Source organism: Malus domestica, chromosome 15 (assembly GCF_042453785.1).
Source record: "Malus domestica chromosome 15, GDT2T_hap1".
NCBI lineage: Eukaryota > Viridiplantae > Streptophyta > Magnoliopsida > Rosales > Rosaceae > Malus > Malus domestica.
Genome location: NC_091675.1, coordinates 3,243,874 through 3,262,119, shown reverse-complemented (window position 1 = coordinate 3,262,119; position 18,246 = coordinate 3,243,874). Strand labels below are relative to the sequence as shown.

At 37.8% G+C, this 18,246-nt stretch overlaps 2 protein-coding genes across 2 annotated transcripts; one reads left to right on the top strand and one right to left on the bottom strand.

The window, feature by feature from the left end:
- Nucleotides 1-303: 303 nt before the first annotated feature.
- LOC103455760 (endoribonuclease Dicer homolog 3a) lies at nt 304-11,066 on the top strand. The gene is made up of 25 exons (XM_008395347.4): nt 304-595; nt 709-898; nt 1,002-1,115; nt 1,617-1,751; nt 1,864-1,933; nt 2,102-2,166; nt 2,290-2,421; nt 2,524-2,676; nt 3,052-3,181; nt 3,579-3,684; nt 3,761-3,953; nt 4,045-4,205; nt 4,358-4,576; nt 4,665-4,915; nt 5,335-5,606; nt 5,715-6,244; nt 6,322-6,416; nt 6,993-7,219; nt 7,310-7,519; nt 7,626-8,102; nt 8,304-8,573; nt 9,063-9,389; nt 9,776-10,010; nt 10,420-10,531; nt 10,668-11,066. The coding sequence occupies exons 1-25, from the start codon at nt 504-506 to the stop codon at nt 10,864-10,866; spliced, it is 4,965 nt and encodes a 1,654-aa protein (XP_008393569.2). The 5' UTR covers nt 304-503; the 3' UTR covers nt 10,867-11,066.
- LOC103455761 (uncharacterized) lies at nt 11,055-14,688 on the bottom strand. The gene is made up of 10 exons (XM_008395348.4): nt 13,979-14,688; nt 13,763-13,854; nt 13,509-13,611; nt 13,105-13,376; nt 12,796-12,927; nt 12,477-12,599; nt 12,261-12,389; nt 11,901-12,118; nt 11,654-11,807; nt 11,055-11,564 (listed from the first exon to the last, which is right to left on the bottom strand). The coding sequence occupies exons 1-10, from the start codon at nt 14,205-14,207 to the stop codon at nt 11,346-11,348; spliced, it is 1,671 nt and encodes a 556-aa protein (XP_008393570.1). The 5' UTR covers nt 14,208-14,688; the 3' UTR covers nt 11,055-11,345.
- Nucleotides 14,689-18,246: the final 3,558 nt, after the last annotated feature.

Below are 18,246 nucleotides of genomic sequence, written 5' to 3'. Positions count from 1 at the left end.
GTTTAATTTAACTAATATTTACTTCATCAGGTGATTAAAATATTATGCTTGTGACGCAACAAATAAAAATCCTTTGAACTTTGAAAATAAAATAAAATAAAAATCCTTTGAAGTTTTCTGTCCCCGATTTTCCCACCAAATCCTGTGGAGGGCCCGCACTGGAAAGCGGTCACCGTCATAACAATTTCCTGAGCGACTTGTCCTGTCAACTAAAGCACGGGACACCACTAACTCACAAGACGACACCGTCTAATACGAGGTCGTCTCCCGCTACGTAACCGTTGGCGGATTTTAGCAAAACCCGCACAGAGCTGCGAGAGAGACAGAGAGTACAGAGAGTGTCAGCTCTCCACTGTACGTTACTCTGATGAAGCACTTAAGAGAGAGTACCATTTTGCTTGGGCTCACTATTTCCGTGTTCTTCACCTTCTCCCCCTCTTCGTCTGGCATTGCATTCTCGGCTGGAATCCGAGTCAGAATCAAAGGACGGAGCTTTTCACGGAATGGAAGTAGAAGAATCCAATTCCAACCCACTCGATCATGCCGCTGATGATGATCAGTCACCGCAATCTTCCAAGAACTTCAGTCCCAGACGGTCTCTCACTCTCTCTCTCTCTCTCTCTCTCTCTCTCTCTCTCTAATCCTTTCTCTCTCTAAATTTAAAGGCTTGTTTTCGACGATGTGAATTTCTCCGGCCTGAATTTTTAGGTATCAGTCGGAGGTGTACGAGGTTGCGAGGCGAAGGAACACGATAGCGGTGCTGGAGACCGGTTCCGGGAAGACGATGATAGCTGTGATGCTCATCAGAGACTATGAAGGCTGCCAAACTAATAATTCAAGTGGTGGTGCCAAAAAATTGATCATCTTTTTGGCTCCAACTGTTCATCTTGTTCACCAGGTACTATTTCCTAATTTTGTTCCTGTAAATTTGTGCTTTTTATGCAATGTGGCTCGTTGGTGGTCTTGTAACCCATTGGGATTATGTGTTCTTGTGATTGCAGCAATTTAAGGTTATTAAAGAAAGCACAAATTATAACGTAGGAGAGTATTATGGTGCGTTGGGAGTTGATTCGTGGACCATGGAGCGCTGGGAAAAGAAAATGAATGAGCATGATGTAAGTTTTCATTTTTTTTTTTTGGTCGAAAGTTTTCGTCTTTTTTATGGATTCACTGCAATGTATCACACATTGAGCTAAAGAGTTTCAAGAGAACAAAACCGGATGAAACAAAGCCACCAATTGGCAATTACAAGACAATGAGAAAAAACTAATTAAGTACATAAATCCATAACACAGAACAAGATGTAAAAAAGGGTAATGTTCTAAGTGTACTTTTTGGTTCATGTTGATTGTTGAGTAATATTGAAAACTATCACAATCTGTATCAGTTTACTCTTCTTTCCAAGGATTTGAGCCTTCTTATCTTTCTAACTAATAACATGACATTATTACATTGTTTACTTACACTATGTAAGCTAGAATTCTCGAAAGATTTGCATTCATGCTCAACCTGTGATAGTCATGTTAGATTCCTTGTAATAAAATAGTTTTCTCATTTTTTATTTTTGGCAGAGGCTATTAAATTAATGCATATTTGTTTTATATATTATCCTCTAGGTGCTAGTTATGACCCCCCAGATTTTTTTGGATGCCTTAAGAAAGGCATTCTTGAGTTTGGAAGCAGTATGCTTGATGATTATTGACGAGTGCCATCGGGCTACTGGAAACCATCCTTATACAAAGATAATGAAGGTTAATTTCACTTTGGTGGAATTTTTTCCAATTCATTTTTGTTATGCATTTCGTCTTCTTTATATATTTTATAGTCAAGGGTCATCTTGACAAATTGTTTGTTGTGGTGAAGGAGTTTTATCACAAGTCTGGTAATAAGCCAAAGATTTTTGGCTTGACGGCATCACCTGTTATAAAAAAAGGTAATCTATAGCTATTGTTTATTATTTGTGCTCTCTCTTCTTTCAACCCGTTGCTGTGGTTTTTGTATGTCTAGAGAATCGCTTTTTTTTCATGTTCATTGTTGAGTCCAAACCTACTGTTATTATAAATCTTATATGTGCATATTTATATACAACATTGTGTGTTAGGTGTCTCGTCCACCAAGGATTGTGAGGGCCAGTTATCAGAACTTGAAAGCATTTTAGATTCTCAGGTATACATAAATATTCCAGTTAGATTACTATAAATATATCAGTTACTGATGGTGATTTAGATTACTATACATATATCAGTTACTGATGGTGATGCTTTAATATCATTAAATTTGCTTACACAGATTTATACTATTGAGGACATAACAGAGATGGAAGTATGTGTCCCTTCTGCAAAAGAAACTTGTCGATTTTATGGCCAAGCATGGTTTCTGAGTTCGGATTTGAAAGAAAAGATGGAAGCCTCTTGGTCCAAGGTATTTCTGCTGTACATGTATGTTAACAAATTTATCGTTCATTGTTACCTTACTTTCATGTGTCAAACTTGTGTGAATACTAAAAAAAACTTCCATGTACAGGTTGATGCTTCATTATCAAAGTTGCAGGTATCAGTAGAAAGTAATCTGAGTGACATGGATGATAAAATTAAGACATTGCAGAAACGAATGTCTAATGACTACACAAAGATCTTGTATTGCCTTGACGAGCTTGGTCTCATATGTACTTACGAGGTATGACTAAGTATAATGCATGGATGAAGGGTGGTTTTTCTAGGAAATAAACAACCGATTGATAGTCACCCTCAGACTTTTATACAAATTCAAGCAGGTCTAACTGCATGATGGTGAACCTTAATGAGCTTCAGGTCACGCCAAATAGTTACTTCTGATACACATGCTGTTAGCCTGTGACACATTATTGAGGCTTTTTGCTTTTTATGACTCTGATTATAAGCACTCTTATATAGCCATGTACTGAGAGTCTCAGATATATCTTAAGATGGTAATGCAGCAGAAAGGTCACTTTGGTCTTCTCCAATTCTAGTTTCTTTATGGTCTTTCCTTCTGGTTCTAATTATGAGAATATATAACCTTATTCTCTTGTAGGCTGTTAAGATCTGTTTAGAGAATGCTCCGAAATGCGCGAAGGCGTGTGAACTTTATAGAGAGGGCTCTTTGCAGTGCAGACGTTTTCTTGAGGAAGTGTTTGGTATAATTAGGGAATCGTTTCTGCATGGTATGCAATTCTGTAGCTATCTATCATAACTCTTTTATCAACTTCTATGCCACTCAGGTCTAACTTTATGTATTAAAAATCGGCTGTTAATAATGTAGTGAAATCTCTCTCTCTCTCTCTCTCTCTCTCTATATATATATATATATATATATATATTTATATCATGTCTTTCTCTCCGTCTCTCTTTATCTTTTCTGACACTTTGTTATCTGTTCAAATTAATAAGGACTTAACACTTTGCTCATTTCTGATAGTGTTTTATCGTTGAGATGCTTGAGAGTAGATGAATAATGCCTTATTTTGCCAACATACTTTTTGTCACCATATAGTTTTGATGATGCCTATAACTTTCAATTCTGTTTTAGTAAAATGAGCTATTATTTCCTTCTCTCGTCAGGTTCTGAAAATTTCTTGGATTTCGGGTTTGACCATTTGAAGGCAGTAGATGTGGGCTACGTATCTCCAAAATTAAATGAACTTGTTCAAATTTTTCGTTCTTTTGGGTAAGACAATAACTTTGTTGGTCAAATTTTTTATATCATTGCAAAGTTGCTTATCATCCATAATTTTTTATTGCAGAAGATCTAGGGAAGTGCGGTGCCTCATATTTGTTGATAGAATCATCACGGCTAAAGTGATTGAAAGATTCATGAAGAAGGTTACTTCTTTGTCTCATTTTACGGTTTCCTATTTGACTGGAAGCACTACATCAGTTGACTCTCTGGCGCCAAAAATACAAAGGGAGACATTGGAGTTATTCTGCTCTGGGGAGGTATATGATCTTTTATATTGTAGGAAAGGAACTGATTCATGAGAAGTTTTGACATTGGAAACCTGATACTCAGTTGACCCCTTCTGGATAGGTCAATTTATTATTTGCTACCGATGTAGTTGAGGAGGGAATTCATGTTCCGAGCTGCTCCTGTGTGGTACGTTTTGACCTGCCAAAGACAGTTCGTAGTTACGTCCAGTCGAGGGGACGGGCTCGGCAAGATAACTCTCAGTTCATCACAATGCTGGAGAGGTGAGGCCATGTCTTTATTGTTTCACTTTATCAGCATATGGGAAGTGGATATATATAGTGTGATTGTTCAGTGAGTAGAAGATTTTCTCTATAGGTGTCCCTATTGTGCGTTTATCAAGTGTACTTATTTTCTGAATATTCATAAAGTACAGGGGAAACAAGAAACAAAGGGATCAACTATATGAGATTGTCAGGAGTGAGTTTTTGATGACAGATACAGCTATGAAAAGAGATCCTGAAGCATGCATTTTGAAAGCATGTCCTTTGGAGCAAACAAATGTATATACTGTGGACTCCACTGGAGCTTCAGTCACTGCAGATTCTAGTGTCAGTCTTGTACATAAATATTGTGAAACGCTGCCAAGGGATAAGTATGCATCTGTAAACTATTCACTACTGTTTCTTGAATTTACTTTTTTTTTAATTCTTATTGAACCCTTATTTGATTACCGTGTTTAGGTACTTCACTCCAAAGCCAACTTTTCATATCTCATATCTTGGAGAGTGTTACGAGTGTAAGATCACATTGCCTCCAAATGCAGCTTTCCAAACGTTAGTTGGCCCTGTATGCAAGAAATCTTCTTTAGCAAAGCAGCTTGTCTGCTTGGAAGCGTGTCAGCAGCTACATCAAAAGGGTGCCCTGAATGACCATCTTCTCCCAGTCGTTGATGTGCCTGATGTGAAAAGAAAAGAGCAAGCTTCTGGTGCAGGTACGTTGTTCTGTACATAATATTTGAGAAAATCAGTGTCTGAGTGTTCGCTGATGCACAATGAACTTAAGTTGCTTTTTATGAGTCGGTCATTCTTTGATATATGTTTATGAATAATCACTTTCTATTTATTTTCGATTGTGGCTCAAAGTTAACGACTGTTCCTTGGCCTAATGCTGGGTGTCATTTGCTTTGAAATTTAACTGCTGAATGATATAAACAGGGCTGCCAAAACGTTTTGGTTATCACATCTGAATTCACTTTCTAAACCAGCTTTATCATCTCTGTCTTACTACATCTTGATTTTTGTTTTGGCACCCCATATTCCATGTGGCTATGTGCTGATGCAGTTTCTGTTCCTGCTTTTCTTTTTTGGTTTTCATCTTTGTAATATAAATAATTGTATTTGGTCTTTAAAGGAACTACTAAAAGGAAGGAACTACATGGTACAACTTGCATTCGTATGCTATCTGGAACTTGGGGGGAGAAACTTGATGCTGCCATTTTTCAGGCATATAAGTTTGACTTCTCCTGTAACATTGCCAGTGAGTTGTATTCTGGATTTGTTCTTCTCATTGAGTCGAAGCTTGCTGATGATGTGGGGAATCTCAAATTGGACCTTTACCTGATTTCGAAAACAGTTAAGGCTTCTGTTTCTTTCTGTGGGGAGGTTCATTTAGACGGGGAACAGGTACATCTTAAGCATTTGAACGCAAATTTATGTTTTTTCTTTGTAGTACTCACTGGAACTAGTATCTTTTTGGGGTGGTACTTACTGGAACTAGTATTTTCTTAACAGATGGAAAAAGCAAAGTGCTTTCAGGAATTTTTCTTTAATGGATTGTTTGGGAAATTGTATGGAACCAAATCAGCTAGAAAACGTAGAGAACTTTTACTGGAGAAAGAAACAAGAAAACTGTGGACCCCATCATGCTTATATTTGCTTCTTCCAGTTGAGACATTGAATGATTCAAAAGATGAATCTTGGAGAATAAATTGGGCAGGGATCAATTCTTGTGTTTCTGTGGTAGAGTTCTTAAAGAGAAACTCGTCTTTGAGCAGTCACCAGTGTAACGTTGACACAGGGAACTCAGTTCCAAGAACTGTATCATCTGAGACTGAGTGCAACAGTGCAGGGATAGTTCACTTTGCTAATTGCTCTGTTGATGTAAAAAATCTCAAAGATACGGTGGTGGTGGCTATCCATACTGGAAGAATCTACTCTGTTGATGAGGTTATGAGTAACACTTCTGCTGAGAGTCCTTTTGATGTAAAGAAAGACAATGTATCATCACAATATACTTCATTTTCTGAGTACTTCAACAAAAAGTAAGTTATTTTATGCCTTGTGTGATGTTTCAGTGATATTACTGTACAGTTTTCTTAATGATGCTAATTCTGTTTAGATACGGGATTGTGCTCCGGTATCCTGGTCAGCCTCTGTTGCAACTGAAACAAAGTCATAATCCGCACAACCTTCTTGTGAACTTTAATGGTGAAGGTTTGTTGATTTGCATGCTTGATCTTTTAGCAATATGGCTTATTCCTTTTTGTTAAGCACCCATTCTATAATTTTCTATTGTATCTTCAAATTTTTTCATGAAACTGTTGTTCATGACCCTTCTATTGTATCTCCCTATGTTATAACATTGATTGAAGGAGAAAATTGGCCTAACAGTGCATATATGTATTATGTACTCAAGTGAAAATACTATCTCAGTTTTGCATCTTCAACTCCCTCTAGTTATTAAAACTTCAAATCAGACAGCTGCTTCCGTGGTTTCTTGCAAGTAATGGTACTCGATATTATTAATTTATTATGAATTGTATTGTTTGAAAGTTGTGGTTGTGCGGGTAGTGGGATTGGGTGTTTGACTTATTGAGCATGTGGTCCTTCTACAATTATATTAATAAATCTATTTGATGCATGTTGTTGAAGAGTAAATGGAGATGACAAAAGGTTGTGGGTGTGAGTAATTGACTCGTTGCAGTGTTAGTTACGTGCTGTTGAAGCTATGTTGGCAATACAATCTCATTTTTTATGTTTGGTTGCTAATATTTTCTCTCAACTGGGCAGGTGGTGGTGGTAAGACATTGCAATCTGGCGTTGTTATTGGAAAGCAGATTATGTATGCTCACATGCCACCTGAGCTTCTAGTTGCTATTGGTATCCCAAGAGACGTTCTAAAGTCATGTTATTTACTACCATCGTTGATTCATCGCTTGGAGTCCTTGATGCTAGCCAGTCAACTTAGAGAAGAGATAAATTATCATTCTAGCAGCTTTCGGATATCAAGCTTATTGGTATGTCATCCTTTTAGACTCCGTGACTTGCCCATTTATCTTTCTAATAGAGTAAAAAAACGATTTATCTGAATGTGTTTTTGTGATCAGATTCTAGAAGCACTTACAACACTAAGATGCAATGATGAATTTTCTATGGAGCGCTTGGAATTGCTCGGTGATTCAGTTTTAAAATATACTGTGAGTTGCCACCTCTTTCTCAAATATCCCAAAAAGCATGAAGGACAATTAACTAGTTGCCGCACCCTGACTATCTGTAACTCAAACCTACATAGATTGGGCATAAATCGCAAGTTACAGGTATTTCCCTTGTACTACATGCTATCTATGCTTATATGTATTCACTCAGGTACTGATGTTCAAGGCTTCAAGCTCTTGTAATAATGGCTTTGCATTTTTTTAATAGGGATACATCCGTGATTGTGCGTTTGACCCATGTCGTTGGGTTTCTCCAGGGCAGATTTCTCTACGACCCATTCCTTGTAATTGTGGAGTGGAGACTTTAGAAGTACCCGTAGATGGAAAATTCCAAACTGAAGACCCTAAAGTTGTGGTTGGGAAGAGCTGTGATAAGGGCCATAGATGGATGTGTTCCAAAACAATCTCTGATTGTGTTGAAGCCCTTATAGGAGCATACTATGTTGCTGGTGGATTGCCTGCTGCAATTTATATGATGAAGTGGCTTTATATTGATGTAGAACTTGAGCCTTCCTTGGTTGCTGATGCAATTACTATGGCGTCTCTTCATTCGTACACCCTGAAAGCTAATGAGATTGCAATCATGGAGTCAAAGCTTCACTATGAATTTTCTACCAAGGGTATCTTACTCGAGGCCATAACACATGCATCTGATCAAGAATCAGGAGGTGGCTACTGTTATGAGGTATGCTGAGAGTTCTATTCCAACAACAATAAGAAGGAAAATTGTTGTGAGCTTGGAAACAGAAATTGACCAATTAATCTACTATGAAAATGAATGTTTGATAGATTATTCATTTTACCTAGAAGTAATAAATTACCAAGTATAGAACAAACAGTGAAAATTCCATATATTTACTTTTCTTAACTTCTTGATTTTCAACAGCGACTAGAATTTCTAGGTGACTCTGTGTTGGACCTGCTTATTACAAGGCATCTCTATCATAGCCACACAGATATTGATCCAGGCGAGTTAACTGACTTGCGTTCAGCTTCTGTTAATAATGAAAGTTTTGCACAAGTTGCTGTTAGACGTGATCTTCAGCAGCATCTACAGCATGCCTCTATGTTACTTCTAAGTCAGATAACAGAATATGTGAAGTCTCTTTCAGAACCTGACAGTGGTACCACGCTTCAAGGCACAAAGAGTCCTAAGGTAAGATCTTGCTCAATGTTAACTGTTTTTCTCTTCAATAGTGTTGAAAGATTAGCTTGAGCTTTTGTTTTCAGGTTTTTCTAAAAGACTGATTGTCTGCTTGTTTTTGGCTGCAATCCTTTTATCGTTATTTGGTTCTTTCAGCATTCTAATTTACAATTTCTGTTCTAGCGTGGTGCTTTTGTATACTTCCCGCGTATTTTAGCCATAATTCCTCTTCAAGTAAATAGTTTGCCGTGACTAAAAACTATCATTGCTTTAGAGTTTAAACTATGTGCAGTTCTGTAGGTTCCTTGACTGTTAAGCTCTCTCCCCTTAGCTTGATACTTCATTACTATTGGCAGGCCACCTTTTATATAAGGAGAAGCTTCCACCATCTACCAAATATCATGACTAAAATTCCTATTATTATCATCACTTTGTTATCCTTGTTCATATGATTGTTTATTACTATATATTGTTTTTGTGATCTGAATAGTATCTCTGCAGGCTCTCGGAGACATGGTGGAAAGTATTGCAGGGGCAATTCTAATTGATACCAAACTTAACCTTGATGAAGTGTGGAGAATATTTGAACCATTATTATCTCCAATTGTGACTCCTGACAAACTTGAGCTGCCTCCACTACGGGAGCTGATTGAACTATGCGACTCGCTTGGGTACCATAGAAAAGAGAAGTGTACCAATAAGGGTGAGATGTTTCATGCCGAGCTTACTGTACAGCTGAAAGATGTTCTGTTGACTGGAGAGGGGTGCAATCGGACTAAAAAAGGTGCAAAAGGAGAAGCAGCTCGTCGTTTACTTAAGAAACTTGAGGTTTGTTGGTTCTCTAAATGTCTGTCTGTCCATTATTATTTGGTCGTGGGCCTGAAAATGAAAAAGGGATTAAGAAAAAAATGAAATTGATTCTAATATTTTTTGTAACTTGATCTCAATTTTGGAAATTTGGGCTCACATTTCAAGCTGAGGCTCCGGGTTTTGGGATTTCTGGGTTCTAGGGTCAAAACCAGGGGTTCATGAGTTCTAGGTTTGGAATTCTGGGGCCCGGAGCTACTGTTTGGGGTCCAGAATTTTTGATCACGTACCTTGGTTCAGATCTGAGGTCCCAAATTGTTGTTAACGAGTATTCTGCTGCATCTCTCTGGTTGTTAAGTTCCCATCACTAAATGTTGTTAAAGCTCTACTGTTTTGTTATGGAACAGGAGAAAGGTTTTTCATTTTCCAAGAAGAGGAAACTTGATGCTGACCAAGTAGGCGATTCAACTTCCCGTGACATCAACCATAAGGTCGGCGACCAAGTAACTGTCAAAGATTCTTCAGGGGTAGTGGTCTATAAAAGGCGAAAGATAACTGAAATGCCTCTAACTGCACAGACAACTGGAGTTTCTCCTTCAGTAATTGACTGGAAAACCTCTAGCCCCAACAATGCCGCCCCAGGTTTGCACCATTTTATCGTTCTCATTTTCTCTAGTTGCATGATTGAGTGCTTATACACTCTACCTACTTTTACTCTCCTTGCGAACCTCGCTTGTACTCCCTATGGGCTACGACTAGAGTCTAGAAGCTTGATAACCTCTTCCTGTTTCCTTTCAAACGGGTGAAATGTGTTCCAATTAATGTTCAAAACTGTTTTTTCACAAATGAAATGGTGCATTGATGAATCACTGGAATGCAAAAAGCATTTGTTTTTCTTAATCTGCTTCATGCTCGCTGACAAGATCACGGGAAATTGCTTTAAGTGGCTTCATTTCTGTAGAGATTCGGATAGGAGCCTTGGCTTATACTATGTTATTATCAAGCAATACTATCATTTAATCGTGCTGCGTCTGCGGGTGCTTTTATGCAGTCATTGAAGCAATCAACATAAAGAAAGGAGGACCTCGATCTGCTCTTTTTCAGCTGTGCAAGAAACTGCAGTGGCCAAAGCCGGATTTTCAAATAACCGGAACTCAGTCAAGGTTAGTCCATAACCAACTCCTACAAATCTACTAACAAATTGTGTTTTGTTGATTCAAGATTCTAGAGAACTTGGCCACTACAAAATTGTGTTTGAATTGTTAACTTTTGGCCTCACAACCGTCTTTCTTCCCGTAGAACTCCAATCAGATTTGGTGAAAGCTCAACCAAGTACTTCAACAGTTTTGTCGCACAAGTAACCTTGCACATACCCAACTCCGGCATCATTGACTGCTCAGGAGATGCTAGACCCGATAAGGGGAGTTCAGAAGATTCTGCAGCCATCATCTTGTTTTACGAGCTTCAACGGCAGGGAAGAGTTATAATTGGCGGGTGATGAGACAACATATCTATCTTCTGCTGGCTAGTTTCATAATCATAGAAATCGAAGGGTTAGGTAATTTTCGAATCCACCATCCCAGTTATCTTTCGACTATACAAAATGATAGTAAGTGTGGCAACGATACGTAGTGTATCAGACTCTTTTCATAAAAGAAAAATCAATCAAGGTAATGAAACTTGGTATTTTGGGATAAATATGTATCAATTCATATGTTTTCTTCGGTAAAGTTAAAAATGTTGAGGAATTCACTCACCCAAAATCGTTATGCACACAAATTTTATACATTTGAAGTAGCTATAAACTCCTAAAATCCTACTAAAAAAAACGAGTGGAAAATTTGTAGCAAGACGGTAGAAGTTTCGAAATCATGGCCTTGGAGTTCTAAGCCCTCGAGTTCGAGCTCCTTCAAGAGTTTGCCATATCACAAAACATGCTCTCTCGACTTGCAACAAGCGAGGGGAAGAAGATGATCTTTAGGCTCCAATTAACAGCTCATACACATTGCTGTTGTTGTCTCCGTTGACGCGCTTCAACATTTCAAAACTTTTACGACTGCCTAGAAACTCAATCCGCCTGAAAATTGCATACCCGCGTTCTGCTGTTTCTTTACTGGAGTACACTGATCGGAGCCGATCAGCATGCCTTGAGTCGGTGTGGATTGCAGCCTCAATTTCATGGGCTGACATGTTCTCCTGCAATATAAGTACACGAGACTAAACGACCCTCCCTTCATTAAGCCGATGACAGAGGATTCTGAGAGGGGAATGTCTTTATTTTGTACCTGATAAAATGTATAGATATGATCCAACACTTGCAAGCATGTAAACCCGTTGTCGCTGAAAAATGTCCTAGAAGATGGCCCCATCTCAGCAAATCGATCGACAGGGAACAGGATGGTAAGAAAATGGTTTTTGAATATCAATTCAGATTTCTCACTGCATACAAATACATAAAAGAGGTGTGAGATGATATAACATTTGGCAATCATTTTTCGTTTTTGGGAATAGGAAGGAAGAGAGTTCAATAACCTTTCCTTGAGCGGCGTAGTTAAGTTTGCAAACGACGCTTCTGAATCCTTGCCATCACCTTTTGCATCGAAGAATACAGATGCATGATGTTCACTACCATCTTCGGCACTTACACTCTCGGTGTAGATTGAAGCCGTTGATGTTGGTTCAGAAATTGACCAGCAGATTGAATCCAAAAGGCTGCTGGGGGTTATTGGTCGCATTGGAGTTTGGCAAGTCTGCAAGACCAAAGCACATAAATAAGATGGTTTACTGTGAAAAACTTTTCGCAACAAATGTAACGAATTCACTTATGAGGCACAAAAGAAGAACCATAGATTGATCAAACACCACAGAGAATCAAACAAAATTAATCATTACCTGCATACGAAGACCACGACGATTTCTAACCCCAGTTTTAGCAGAATTCACAATCTGTAGTCTCTTTTCATGGCTTGCTTTATTTCTATAAGCTTGAACATCTTTGGGGACTTTTCCCTCATCAGTTCCCTGTTAGATAAATAAAAAATACTGTTAAAATATGAACTTATAGATACCAAAATTATATGACTACTCATCCATCGTGTAGAAAGATACCCCATCTGCAATGCCATTCTGCAACTCTTCAAGCATCGTACCAACTTGCCTGGCCAAATCTGCAGACATGTGCACAAGCCGTTGCACATACTTCTCTTTGGCTGTTTTCAAAACCCACAGTGGCTGCGATACATCAAACACCAAATAAATTTCATGGCATACAATAAATACACAGAGCACTCCCTAATCTCAAACATTGCAAGTGATTTCATCAGCTGTCTACGATACAAGGACAACCAATATGAAGACAGCCAAAAAGTTATTGTCGTATAAGCGCTTGCTGATTCAAGTAAACCAGAGAATGCCTTGCAGGACTCACTGTAACAATATTGCTAGAGTGGCCAAGATATTTACGGCTTGAAGACCCTTCACACACTACATGACTGGCTTTGCAACCAACAAACCATTGATCTACAAATGTGGCACCCTCTCTACGAGCAGCCTCGGTAACCTACCAAACAGACACAATGATAAACGTTACAAACTGAAAGACAGGTTTACCCTTATCTATTTTTTCTGGCATTGGAAAATACATGTCACTAGTAAATCTTTCTTTTAAAAGTAAAACAAGGATAACAAACTTGTGTTTTGAAAAAAACAAGCAACTTTTTCCTAGAAATAACTTTACCTTATTCCTCAGTTCAGATGAAATGTCTAAGTCGACATAAATGGAGTGACCAGACAAAGTAGAGTGACTAGAGTCAGTACTTCTGATAGCCTCCCTTCCACGAAAAGATACACGTGGTTCGTCATTCGTGTCCAATTGCTTGGCTCCACGAACACCAATAGGCAGACAAGAATTTTCGGTGCCACTAAACCCAACGAGCCTATTCAACTCATCCAAACGCATACCATTCTCTCCAAAACTCTTGATACTGTAAAGTGATTCACTCAGCCTCACTGAAACAGACAAAAGCAACTTGATTTAGATTAATCAAGTAATATGTACCAATACCAATGGAGCGTTTCTAGCCAAACCAATGTAAAACTTAAGAAATGAAGGTAGCATGTATATAAGATGGTCTCTCTTACCATTCTTCCTTACACTATCTACAAACCATCCAATGGTAACAATAGACAGACCATTTTTTGATCCATGTTTCAGAGCATGCTCGAACTTGTGTCCGCCGAAGCTGTAAAACTAGTTAAAGATTGCACTCAAGCCTTGCAATTTACATAAACAATAACACCAAATGTATCAAAACATTGATTAATTCCTCCCCAATATACTAATATACCAAAAACAAAACAAAACAAAGTACTATAATTTCGAATATCAAGGATATTTGGACCACCAAATGAGTACATTGAGGATGCAACTGAGAGCTGTACTGGCCGCCTAATCTCTCAGTCGCTTCCTTGACTTGTTTCCTTGCTTCTGCCAAAACAACATGACAAATATGAACAGCTACAAATTAAATATATTATATATATTATATATAAAAGCACTTTCATCACAGAGAAAATTAGCGGGCAGAAGTTAAAACTTTGTCTTCTTTTACCCTTGGATAGACCAGTAACGCAGATAACAAGGCCGGCGAAGGGTCCGCCGCCTGATCGAGCTACCGCCTCCGATCCAATAGGGGATGCGGCCGGAGATGCAGGCTCAAATGGTTGCAGAGCTTTAGAGGAAGGCGATTGAGATGGTAACCCAACAGACAGCCGAGAGCAACCGTGGCTCTTCACCACTTCCACTGTCCCACCCCCACCGCCACCACCACCACCCCCCATTACAAATTCACCATTACCCACCAAGTCTCCATTCGACTTTCCGATAAAACAATTACAAAATAAACATTACAGACGGTGAAAGTAACACCAGCGTTCCATGAAATCAGAGAAAACTCTGAAAAATCTCAAAAGGGTAATTAAAGAAAAGGACAACGAACAAGAATTTGATTGGCGCGCGGGAAAAGAAAAGGGTTTCTTAATGAAGTGAAGATTGATCAAACTCAATTGAGAAATGGAAGAAATGATGCGACCCAGAAGCAGAAATCGAAGAAAGACAAGAGGAAAAGTTTGCAGAGATGGAGGAATAAGAATCTTATTGGAAAGGGAAGAAGATAAAGCAAACAAAGTGGCAGGCAGTGAGAGGAAGAGAGACAGATTCAGAGAGGCTTTCGAAAACGAAACAAATGGAATGACTGAATGAATCTGAAAAAAGATGGATTCTTTAGAGACAGAGAGAGCGAAAGCAGAGAGATTTTGAATTACGGGCTGTTTGTGTGAGATTTTGAGATTTTAATTACTTTATTTGCCTTTTTTTTAACAAAAAGAGTGAAGAGAAACGGGAGTTGCAATGCAAGTGAATTCAAAGTGCCAGACAGGCTTTGGTCAAACGCTTTATGTTTCCTCTATCGGGCCTGTGATTTTGTTTTATGGGTTTTGGGATTTTCAGTATCTGAAATGTTACGGTAACAGTATAATACGAAAAATTTAGTGTTTGATTGATAATTTTGTGCATTGAGGCCACAAATACGTACGAGAAACGTTAGTCTTGCGGAAAACAAAATCCCCACAACAGTGTAGTTGATTTGCTTAAAATGTCTTTATTTTGTCATCTATGCGTAGTAAATTTATGTCGAAGTTTCAATTTGAAACTTGAAATATCAAAGAAAAGATAAATTCTCTTGTAACAAGATGCACCAATTATTTTTCTCAACTTAAATGCAAATGTTGTTCATTATTCATGGGGACACCCGATTGATCCATACTCATTTTAACTTGCACTAGGCTCTAATAATGCCGTAGTCTCAATCAAATGGACAATGATTGTCTGCCCTTCCTTTTTTCATGCCCTTTCATGCCCTTCTGTTTGTTTGGTCACGGTTAAGCCACGTCAACATTTTATATTACTATTCATTTTTGTCTTATTATCTTTATAAAAAAATAATATAAAATATTAACGTGGCTTAACCATGACCACACAAAACATGAGGGCATGGAAGGGTATGGAAAATTAGAGGGCAGACAATCCTTGTCCCAATCAAATAACCAAGGCAAGTAGTCCAACGGTACAGTGACCCTCTTAATTGTGACGAGACCAGTAACACGTGTTGACAACGAGATCAAGCCAATTAAGACGATATATGATCATCAAGTGTTGTGTCTCTATACAAAATTAGCCTCTAATTATTAACGCTTCAAAATAGTTATCATACAAACTCCTCCATCTCTTTACCTTTCTTTATTAGAAAAGAGGGCAAGATGGTTGCAAAGGGCAGGATGATTGTTAAGCGTTAGTAACAATTTTCTTACCCTGTTAGTGTTTAACTTTCTTGATGTGCAAATATAAGTTAAGTCACTCAATCTAGACAATATGTCCGTCTCTTTGCACCTGAGTTCGAATCTTTTATCTAAATAACTTACTTTCGGCATTAGACATTTTGACAATATATTTGTATCTTCGCACCTGAGTTTGAATCACTTACCTAAATTTCGATATTAGGACCTTGGTGGGGGATACCACAAAGTTGTATATAAAAACTTAGGCACAATGCATCACAATTGCCAAATGGTACCACAATTGAAAGAAACAATGTGGACATTTTATTGAAAACTTAATAGCTGTCGTTTCTGATGTCAATCATTTTCCATGAATTAAATGACACCCTTGGCTTTGGGTCACCAAAAAGTTGACACTTAATTTTTTATGGAATTAACTTCGCTGCTGAACAATTCAACAGCTATTTCTACTTATACCTAATTTTGTCTGAACATGTCCAAAGTTTGATTAAAAAAATCAAAATTTGAACAATTGTTCATCCGGAATTGGGTGTGACTGCTGAAAATTCAACAACCAAGTCTTGTTCATTTTTTATTAACTAAACTCTAATACGAAATTAATTTTAGAGATGTAACATGCAGCCAAATAAATAATCTCACGGTTGACTTGACTCCGTGATGGCAACCTCTAAGCTAAACAATTAGCCACGTCATTATAATTTTGACTATAAATTATTTATGGTCTTGGATGACTGTGTTCCTATAAAACAAAAATAAAATGAGTATTAGAATCAGTCGTTTACGCTTGAAAACTGATCCTAACTTATGGGTTCCGCAAAAATAATGGCCAAAATCAACTTTTGTGGGCTCGTGCGCTACTAACCTTAGCATTTAAGCTCAGAAAGTGACATTACATAATCAATAAGATAACAATAAACGAGAAACTAAATACAACGTCAGGTAAAGTTAAAAGTTTGAAAATTACAAGATGTGTCAAAAATAGCGAGAAACTACATCAATACACAAAATCATACAATGTAGTTACAAAAAATAAATCAAATGGGATCTTTCTTCATTTCTTATATTTTTCGAGGGATGTTCGGGTTGAAGAAAAAGAAGTAAATACAGGGCATAACAATCGTATCAAACACCGCAATTCTATATCGATTCTCAGGCAAGCAGTGGCAGGTAGTTAGCAGCAGTCAGTCACTCAATCTCCTTGGATGTATAGAACTTTTTTACAACATCAGATTTCAATTTGCATCCACGAGAGATAGCTTCTAGGACCATGTCATCAATTTTTTGCTCCTCCTTCTCGTATACGTAGAAAACTATAAAGGCAGAGGGAACTCGTGGAACAATAAGAGAACAAAGAATATAAAGAGTCAAGGTGGAGCAAATCGAACTTTTTGATGCAACTACTAAAAGAATGAGTAATGCCGGTCCAATGGAATATAAGAGTACCCCGTGACCGATCCAATCAAGTCCGTACATGGCTGAAATATAGCGTGTAAGAATATCAAATGATGGGTTCTTTAAAATTTACACCATATCAAGCTGAGAGCCTGAGACTAGTACCAACAGTTTCTCCCAAAAACAGGAAATTGGAAGAAATTTAAATATTATAAATTAAATGTCCTAAACATTGGTTTGTTCATTAATTACCCAAACCAATTTTTCACTCCCAAAGTTCCTTCTATTTTGTGCATGAATTTTAATGTTTTTCTATATAAAATTGGATAGACTTTTAGAATGTCAGACCTTAATATTATTCAAAGTTCAAATGAACTTCCGATGCCTCAAATTTTATGAGTGAGTGAAATGGAGGAGAGACACCTATAACATATAAGTTATGAAGTGAAAACGCTCCAAGGAAGCTAAGAACCAATAGGGTGAGAACAACCTACAACATCACCAGTAAATATAAAGTAAACGTTAGAAAAGAAGAGAACAAAGGAAGAGAGATGCAACTCTATAACTTACTAGCATCACTGTAAATAAGTTGCAACGCGTAACAATTTCGTAATTAAAATTGCATGCACACACATTCTTGCATCACTGTAAATACATTAGGAAATACTAGTACGGTGGATATGGCAAAGACTCATCCCCGTCAACAATCCCATGAATCCCATCGAAAACAACACTCGGGGAGCTAGTATAGATTAGTCTCTTTACTTTGAGCTCAGTACAAGCATCAATCAAATTCTGAGTTTTTTAACAAAATCAAAGCAAAGTTTCAAAAGAAAAAAAATAAAACTTAAAAAAACCCCCAAAAAAACTCAAGGATCAAGCATCAATCATATCCATTGACTGAACCCGAACTACGAAATTATTTACTGAACTAAAAACTAAACTTATCAAAAACAAGAAGCAAAAAAAGCACAAATCTGATTGTATACCTTCTACATTAATGACCGAGTGGTGGAGCTTGTAATTGTTGATGGACAAATTCGGAGCCGCCATGCGGAACACAACCTCCGCACCTTGTAACGCTACAAGATTGAATGCATAACAATAATGTCCACGTATTCTGGTGCAAGTT

Bases quoted from the DNA above. Each gene is read 5' to 3' on its own strand.
- LOC103455760 (XM_008395347.4), top strand. From the start codon at position 504: ATGGAAGTAGAAGAATCCAATTCCAACCCACTCGATCATGCCGCTGAT. The intron at 4,916-5,334 runs GTACGTTGTTCT...TGGTCTTTAAAG, and splicing joins AGAGCAAGCTTCTGGTGCAG to GAACTACTAAAAGGAAGGAA. The intron at 7,220-7,309 runs GTATGTCATCCT...TTTTGTGATCAG, and splicing joins TTCGGATATCAAGCTTATTG to ATTCTAGAAGCACTTACAAC.
- LOC103455761 (XM_008395348.4), bottom strand. From the start codon at position 14,207: ATGGGGGGTGGTGGTGGTGGCGGTGGGGGTGGGACAGTGGAAGTGGTG. The intron at 12,600-12,795 runs GTGAGTCCTGCA...GATGTATCGCAG, and splicing joins ACTCTAGCAATATTGTTACA to CCACTGTGGGTTTTGAAAAC. The intron at 11,808-11,900 runs GTTATTGAACTC...ATTTGTATGCAG, and splicing joins ACTACGCCGCTCAAGGAAAG to TGAGAAATCTGAATTGATAT.